This window comes from Nelumbo lutea, chromosome 1 (assembly GCF_056320005.1).
Source record: "Nelumbo lutea isolate HS-2025 chromosome 1, American lotus-T2T, whole genome shotgun sequence".
Classification (NCBI taxonomy): Eukaryota; Viridiplantae; Streptophyta; class Magnoliopsida; order Proteales; family Nelumbonaceae; genus Nelumbo; species Nelumbo lutea.
The window spans coordinates 219402704-219411824 of record NC_142684.1 but is presented as its reverse complement, the minus strand read 5'-3'; the positions used below and the strand labels follow the sequence as shown (position 1 = coordinate 219411824).

At 37.8% G+C, this 9121-nt stretch overlaps 1 protein-coding gene across 1 annotated transcript; it reads left to right on the top strand.

Annotated features, from left to right (window-relative positions):
* The first annotated feature begins 956 nt into the window (after positions 1-956).
* On the top strand, positions 957-5452 carry LOC148881110 (putative L-gulonolactone oxidase 6). Its single transcript, XM_088963383.1, has 3 exons — positions 957-1661; positions 3913-4168; positions 4388-5452. Exons 1-3 carry the CDS (start codon positions 972-974, stop codon positions 5221-5223), a joined length of 1782 nt encoding a protein of 593 aa, XP_088819509.1. The 5' UTR covers positions 957-971; the 3' UTR covers positions 5224-5452.
* Positions 5453-9121: the final 3669 nt, after the last annotated feature.

The following is a 9121-nucleotide window of genomic DNA, read 5'->3' as shown; positions in this document are numbered from 1 at the left end:
CATTTTGACTTAATCTCATTTGGTGGGAATGACGTGGAACCCTTTGCATACACCTTTTATCTTAGGTTATGTGAAATTGATTTTTAATAGAAACAACATTTTGAAATATCATGCCTTCAAAGAGGCCTTTTTCACTTCTAGTGTCCTATATATATAAATATGCTGTACATGGAATTACTTGAAAAACCTTACCACTTACCCAATTTCAAAGATTAGACTTCAACTGACCACCATACCAAATACATTTGAACTTCAAATTAAAATTGGATATTAGGCTCAATTTGAAATAATACAAATACAATATATATATATATATATATATATATATATATATATATATAAGTTTTGAAGTTTTTGAACATTTATATTTGCATCCTTCTCAAACTGAAGTTGCATTTGGCATTCCTTATTTTAATGATATTTTTTTTTTCAATTAAAAACTCGATGTTGAGAAGGACATTTTAACAGTAAAGGAGATAAATCCTCAAAATAAGGAATTCCAGATGTAGCCTAAGCCTTATTATATTTATTCCTTTTTCTAGCAAAAAAAAATACTAATTAATTTCACAACCACTCCCAATTTAAATGAAATAACAAACCCCGTCGAAACCCGAACTTAGATTACAATCCAAGATGGCATTTAATTTCAACCAATCAGAAATTAATACTCCCACCGGACTTTGAGTATAAAGCTCCCTTCATCTGGATTGCTTTATTGCTTACCCTTTTTTCTTTCTCCTGCTCAATGCTAATTAATGATTGATTATTCTTTTTTAATTGCTTGCTTAAATCCCCTATCACTTCATTACCATTATACGCCACCCATCCACTCCATTTCACATTCTTACACTTGTAATTATATTATACACATTTTTAATTTTGGATCACAGTATACATATTTATATATATAGTTTGCATTACCTGTTAACATTAGAATCTCTCTCTCTCTGTCTGTCTCAAAACTTTCAACAATGCCTCGATTGGGAACGGAAACGGCTCTTCTCAGGCATGTATTCCAATCACAATGTGTTTTTCTAATACTGTGTATGGTGTGGTGCAGCCCCCCGGACGATCCCATCAAGTGTTCAGCTCAGACCAGTAATTGCACTATCACCAATTCCTATGGTGCTTTCCCCGACCGAAGCGTATGTCAAGCGGCGGAGACGGTGTACCCAACCTCGGAGAAAGAACTGGTGGCCGTAGTGGCGAAGGCCACGATGAGCAAGAGAAAGATGAAGGTAGCAACTCGTTACTCTCACAGCATACCCAAACTGGTTTGTCCCGACGGTGAGGAGGGTTTGCTCATAACCACCAAATATCTCAACCATACGTTGGAGGTGGATGCGGCGAAGATGACGATGAAGGTGGAAAGTGGTGTGACCCTTCGGGAGTTGATTAACCAAGCAGCCAAGGCCGGGTTGGCTCTGCCTTATGCGCCTTACTGGTGGGGTTTGACAGTTGGTGGCCTTCTTGGCACCGGTGCGCATGGTAGCTCTTTATGGGGGAAAGGAAGTTCTGTTCATGACCACGTAATCGGACTTCGGATCGTCACTCCTGCCGGACCTGAGGATGGCTACGCAAAGGTCCGAGTTCTCAATAACAGCCACCCTGACATGAATGCCGCCAAGGTCTCGCTGGGAGTCCTTGGAGTTATTTCACAGGTAAATAGTAACTTATTATGCTAATTTAGTTCGTACACTGAAACAACAATTTCACAAAAAAAAAACGAAATTCAAGAAAAAAAATAGCATAAGATATACGGTACCCCACGCGGTTTCAGCGCACCAAACTGAGTGGGTCCTACCCTTAAAACGTGTAACTGGGAGCAATTTCCATCCTTACCGGTGAAGAAAGCAATCATGAATCCTCCAGTTCTCATTAGAGACTGGAGTGATCAGTGTCAGCAGATAGCTAGATCATAATTCTATTATTCAATTCCTTGCTGATGGTCATATTTCGAAATTCAATGCAATTAATATGCTAGATGATGATGATTGTTAAATTCTTTCTGCTGTTTTCTTCTTCAATAAACAAAATAAAACCAATTAGTTTGGAAATAAATTGATTTTTAAAACAAAAATATAAAAATTCGGATTATATGTCTATTTTTCTTTTCAAAATTAAAATAAAAACGTATTTTTAAATAAAATATGTTTTTATTTAGTTATTTAATAAGAAAAAACTATGACACTGGAAAACATGGTATTGGAAGATATTTGACCAATCAAAGCGCCCCTGTGACTTTGATGAATGCCATCTGATTGGTCACCTTTTTTATGATACCGGTTATTTTTGTTTTGTTTTTGTTTTTGCTTTTCTGTGAAACGGAAATTCCATAAACAAATGAAATAAGAACATTTATTTTATGGAAAACCCCTTAAAATTTATAAATCTACATGTTTTACCCTAGATGATTAATTACATGGGTCATAGCAACGTCTTCTGCCCTCCGTTGACCAACCCGCCTGTGACCCACTCAAGATATCAATCCGGGTTAACCCAGTCATGATTAATTACATGGGTCATCAACCTGGGCAGTTGAGTCATTGATCCATTCTATCGACGGGGTTTTGAGTTGCAAATTAAATCTATTTTTTTTTCCCAAAATGTCTTTATTTGGCCTTAAATCTTAACTTTAAATTCTTTATTTATAAAAAAGATTAACACTAAAAAACATAAATTATACCTAAATAAAGCATACTCAGAATATAATTTATATATTCTGAATCTAATATATTTATATATAAATATATAATTATGTAATTCTATTTTACTACCAAAAAATTATACTATTCTATATAAAATGTATAATATGAGATATCTAATACATATGTACACATGATACACACGTGCAACTTGTTGGACCGTTGACCAACAACCCGTCAGTTTTTAGAACTGACCGGGTGCACTTCCATTCAAATAATGACACATCAGTGATGCAGAGGAAAGCGAGCTAACTTGTCCAATCTGACTAACCGGCGTGCTTGGCTTTATTATTTTATTTCTTAGTTTTTTTCAAATTTAAGAATAAAACTAAAAGTGAAACAAAACCTAACCCTCTTCTTCAAGGTCTCTTGAGACACACGATTCCCACTCTTGCCACTTCACCTAATTCATTTTTATTTGCTTTTTTTCCTTGTTTTTAGTTATTTCCTCACTTTCTTTCATGTTTTAAGAACAGGGGAGTCGAAGGCGGAGGAAGAATCCACCATTACTGGACTCGAACCAGCAAGGGGTGGTCCCCCACCCTCAACCTTCTCCCTCTCTTTCTCTTTCACTCATTGCACTTATTACAACACTCTTTCCTTTTCTGTTAATTGTTTCTTTCTGTGCACTCTTTTGTTCCTGATTTGTTGTATGGCGCCCGAAGTTTGGGGCGTCTGAAACAACTCTCAAGGCCAAGCACACTGTATATGGAGCTCGCACAAGTGAGTTGGCTTAGGTCATGCATACGTGCATTAAACGAATGTAAGAATCATAACACCAGATTTCATATTTTACTTTTTGACGACGTGTTTTTTTCCTTTTTGTCCACCGGCACGGACATATATAGCTCCACCATCTTAGTTTCGTGGAGTTCGGGTTAGGACGACCCAACAAGACATAGATAGCCTCTTCCGGTGTACGGCTGCAATGGCTTGTTAGGACACCTTGTTAGCATCAGATCCGGGCTTCCTTTCGTGAAGGAGCGAAAGTTCGCAATAGAAGCATCGATCATTAATACTGATCTTTCTTTTATTTTGTTTTTTCTCCTGTCACTGTTAAGACGATAGATTTCTCCTACGTACTACGTGCTAAATAACATTTTGCTCTCTCTCTCTCTCTCTAGTCTGTCTTGTTCTTGTTTACACTGTCCGACTATCCTTTTCTTCTATAGTTTAAAACTACATGTGCATGTGGATGTGGGTGTAGATAACTTTCCAATTACAACCTATATTCAAACGGTCCATCACGAATTTGGTGAAGAACGACTCGGACTTGGCAGATGAAGCTGTTAGGTTTGGCAATCAACACGAGTTTGCAGACATGACATGGTATCCCAATCAAGGTAGGGTGATCTACCGAATCGATGACAGGGTCTCCACCAATCTCTCTGGTAACGGACTGAACGATTTCATCGGCTTTCGCTCCACACTCTCTCTTTCTTTGGCACTCATAAGATCTTCAGGTATTAATTTGTTTAAATTAATTAATTAAATTTGTTTGCATTTGCATGTTGAAATTGACATGGGTTGTCTACACAAATTAAAATTAACACGTACATGCAGTATTTATATGAAGGTAGCTTATATAGCTTGTACTATATTTCTACTTCTCTCTAGCTATATTTCTACTTTGAAGTTGAGGGTTTTAATATATTAATTAATTGGTGCCTAATGCCTAACAGAGGAGATACAAGAATCAACAAAGAATGCAGATGGCAAGTGTATCAGTTCGAAGATAACAACTTCCACATTGATAGGTGGTGGTTTCGGGCTAACAAATGACGGAGTGTCGTTTAAGGGGTATCCAGTGATCGGATATCACAACCGGCTGCAAGCATCGGGGAGCTGCCTTGATAGCCCACGGGATTCTCACATCACAGCTTGTCCATGGGATCCCAAAGTGAAGAGTCAATTCTTTCATCAAACAACCGTGAGCATTGGCTTGTCCAATGTAAAGAATTTCATACAAGACGTGCAAGAGCTAATTGCTCTAGAGCCCAAGGCCATGTGTGGATTGGAGCTGTACGATGGCATCTTAATGCGATATGTGAAGGCATCAAGCGCCTATCTGGGTAAACAAGAGGATGCAATTGACTTTGACATGACATATTATCGAAGCAAAAACCCATTGACTCCAAGGCTTTTCGAGGATATATACGAAGAAGTGGAGCAGATGGCATTGTTCAAGTATGGAGGATTGCCGCACTGGGGGAAGAATCGGAATGTAGCATTCGATGGTGCAATTAAAAAGTATCACAACTCCCGAGAATTCTTGAGGGTGAAAGAGGCGTATGATCCCTTGGGACTCTTCTCTAGTCAATGGACGGATCAAGTTCTTGGATTACAAACCGGGGTTACCATAATCAAGGAGGGCTGTGCTCTGGAAGGCTTGTGTATATGCTCTCAGGATATCCACTGCGCCCCAGATAAGGGCTACTTCTGTCGACCAGGCAGGGTGTATAAGGACGCACGGGTCTGCACACGTTTGACGTCTCACAACAACATGCCATTGCAGTAACAATAATATTTAATGTGGCATTATATATATATATATATATATATATATATATTAGATATATTATTAACAATATATTGTATAGAATATGATTAAATAAATACATGCATGCATCATGCATGGAATGTGTTTGAAAATTTAATATGCATTATATGTACATTCACCCGCTCGATCAATTCAATAGCAAAACGTCCATGGCCATGGGTGACACTGTGACAGGATTTCAATTTAAGGCTGCACTGCGCATGCATGTAGATTCATAATTCATATTCCCTTTTTTGCTTGCATTTTCCATTTGGCCCACTCTGCTTGAGTACGCCGTTCCATTCCCCATTAAACATAATATGCCACAAAGCCCCATGGATTAGAACACAACTTTCTGGGGTCTTGTGCATTACTGTTCCACATTTGGTTAAGATTATTGATAAATAAGAGGGATTTGAACAAAATTGGGGGGCCTAGCTCTCTTATGAGCAGTTCGTTGCCATTACTTGTAAAAGAGTGGTCAGAACTCAGAACTCGCTTACCCCTTGAAGCCTTTCCATGTCGATGAGCGCTCAAATAAGTCGAAATTCCTGGTTAACTAAGTTGAGGTGAGTGAGCCTCACCGATGGAGAATTCGAGAATATTGTCAAGGGGCGTGGGGTAGCGCATGCCAGGGTGTGTACAGCTGAAGAACTCCTTTTTAAAGACTATTTTTTCTTTTATTTGTTGCATTTGACATTAGCAGTGGGACTAACAATTCCTGAACAAAATAGAATAACCATCCTTGCACAATTTTGAAACAGGAAGTAAATTTCTTCTCAAAATAGGTACATAAAGACAATCTTTAAGCCTAACAATTCCTTATCTGAAAATTAAATCTACAGTTCCTATAGTTGTAGCTACAACTGCTGCAGAAGTCCCTAAGTAAAGTGTCACTTCATCGTCACTTAGCCTTCTGCTTTCCTTGAACCCTTGCAATGTGTTACATGCATGAGTAGAAGCCCCAGAGTCAATACACCAGGATGCAGAAGTGACCAACATATTGGTCTTTATGACAAGAGGTTCGAAATTACCTTCTTTCTTCTTAGTCTCCAGGTACTAAGGACAGTTCCTCTTCTAGTGTCTGGTTTGCTTGCAGAAGTGACACATATTCAATGCCTTGTCCTTCTTATGCTTTTTAGGCTTGCCTGCTTTCTTCTGAAGTTTCTTCTTGGCCTTCCTCTTTTTCTTGCCTGACTTGCCACCTTCAACAACTTGGCGAATTGTCCGTTTGCCATTTCTGATGAAAGGCAACACAAATTAGTCTATAACCTAAAATTGATTCATGTTAATTGCATAGAAAGGTCTTTTATCTATGTTCCATTTCCATTTATTCATCTATGAGATTTCCCTCCTATCTTAGTAACGGAGATGCGATTATGTCTCTGGAAATGTGGGAAATCACATATGTGCATGGAGCCAACCTTTTCAGCTGCAAAACTTCACCACTTTTTGTGAATGATCATATCCACTCATCTTATGAGCTTTCGCTTTACCCTCTATCAGACAAGCTTCATTGCCATTTTAGGTTAAACCTTTCTGTTCAGTAAGTGCTGACCTGTCATATTATGGACCCCAAGGTACTGTGAGAGAATCTTCCATTTTAGGATAATCCCCTCCCACATCAGTCTATGACACCCCTATCATCTTATGAAGCAACCCAACAAACTGGACCAACAAATGGATAGCCCAATTTTATAGTGCATCTCCTCATTGCCAATTCAACCCATCTTCATGCTAATGACGAAAGGCCTTTAGAGAATTCATCATATGAAATTCACTATCACTTGCACTTATATTAATTGGAAGGAACTAATTAAATCATCCCTAGATCTGATTTAGGTCAAACCAATGTGGCTCCCACTGGCTTTCATAAAGTCATATTCAAATGGGTCCAAAATGGGCTAGGGTTCCGCACAGTTCCTCTTAGGGAGGAAGATGATCTGAGGCCCATTGAAAAGGGAGATCATCCAATGATCTTTAGGGCACCAAGGCAATTATGTGAATTCATCCATGGTGTTCGAAGAGAGCCACTAACAATTAAACATGGGCCAAGTACTTATGGCCCATGTGCGAATCACATTCAGCACATCACAAGCAATCACTTGCATAATTTGATCCAATCAATCAAATAACTTGAAAAATCATAATTAATCAAAGTTAACACATTATCATCCCATTAAGGCCCATGCATTATCAAATAATATCATCTAGGTATATGGGCTGAACTGCAAAAAACAGTTCGGCCCATATAGTTGTTATGCTGAAAATGGGTTGATGCTGCTTTAACTTAGCAAAACAGGGTTTTTCAGGGTTGGGCAGAATTGCATCATGTGATGGGCCACCAAACCCTTGGCCCATAACCAAATTTGGGTTACCTAAAACTTGACCCATGGGGTTGAGAACAGACCCCATCGAGCCACGGGTTTGGTCCAACCAGTTTGGTGTCCAAAACATGTTACAATTTTCAAGATTATGATATGAAATTAATTACAGCTAATTATTGACAATTAATCACAGCAAGAAACACAAGAACTAAGGCTGCAAGTGTGATGGTCTGAATCTGACCCGGACAAACTGCAAACCTGTAAGAAAAGGGTTAATCGCAGATTGCAAATTTCTTTTCTACAAAAATCTTCTTCTCCTCCGTGCATCTAGAAAATCTTCCAATGTAAAAAAAAAAAGACAAACCTACATCAGATCGAGTCCTATACATTTTGTCTAAAGAAAAAATTATTTACATACCGAAATTGAATAGAATGAAATTGCAGGGTGCGCAAATCTTGGCGCCATAAAAGAATTCGATCTCCATCAAACAAACAACCCAAAAATTCAAGAAATAATCATAGAACCATTCTAAAATTATTGCAGAATAATAAAGAATTAATTTCAGATCAAACGCCCAATTCTAAGAACCAATTTCTCAGAAAAACTACTAATTTTTGCAAATTGGGAAGTGATGTGTAGCTCATTGTGACACTAGCAAGTGCACTAGCCGTTCAAGTAATAAAGTAGTGAGTGAAGTATCGTTCCCACGAGGATTTAGGAAACAATTACCAATACTAAATTGAGCACTTCTTATCTGATCAACAAATAAATCAAAACTCTAATGAAAGCTAAGAAATCCTAAATTAAAATCTATCTAAATCATTGGCCCAATTGCCTTCAATTCAGGTTAGAAGAGTAAGCAGTAAATGTCAATCTCAGAATTCAGCAATCTATCAATTTGGATCATTCGAATGAATCATGATTGAGCATTGGTTTGGTGAAACCCCAAGGTCATGAATAGCCTCTCTCAAGTGCATGTTCATCCTATGCATGAGTGACGGTTCTTCTATCTCTAGCAAGAATCTAATCCCCATGCATGCATTTCTTCAAACACTTCTAAGGCATCAATTCAAATCTGAATTGATCACCAACTGAATTGTGCAAGTTATCTCTAACCTTGCACTCAATTCAGTTCTTGAATAGTAGATCTGAATTCCTAGAGTCTCTCTCAAGCACTCTAGGAATTCCAAGCTGTAGATTAATTCGCCCAATCTGAAAATTGCAGATCTGAATTCTCTTTCAAGCAATTCAGATCTTGCAATCTCAGATCTGAGATTTCAGATCTGAGTTTTGAAGGTTAGTTGGCCGAATTAATCTACAATCACACCCTTATTCAAGAAACTTCAAATACAATGCATGACCATTTGAATGAATCAAAAAGAATTAGATTGTTGAACTGAAATTTTACAAGCTGAAATACATCAAGGAAGAATGGAAACAAGGAGAAAGAAGAAAGAACATATAACTAAGAAACTGAATTCAAATCAAAAGAGAATGAAACTACAAATGATTTATTACAGAAGATCTTTGAATCACAAACTCTCAATTC

Coding starts and splice junctions, on each gene's coding strand:
- LOC148881110 (XM_088963383.1), top strand. CDS start 972: ATGCCTCGATTGGGAACGGAAACGGCTCTTCTCAGGCATGTATTCCAA. Junction 1,662..3,912: donor TCCTTGGAGTTATTTCACAG/GTAAATAGTAAC, acceptor ATGTGGGTGTAG/ATAACTTTCCAATTACAACC. Junction 4,169..4,387: donor GGCACTCATAAGATCTTCAG/GTATTAATTTGT, acceptor AATGCCTAACAG/AGGAGATACAAGAATCAACA.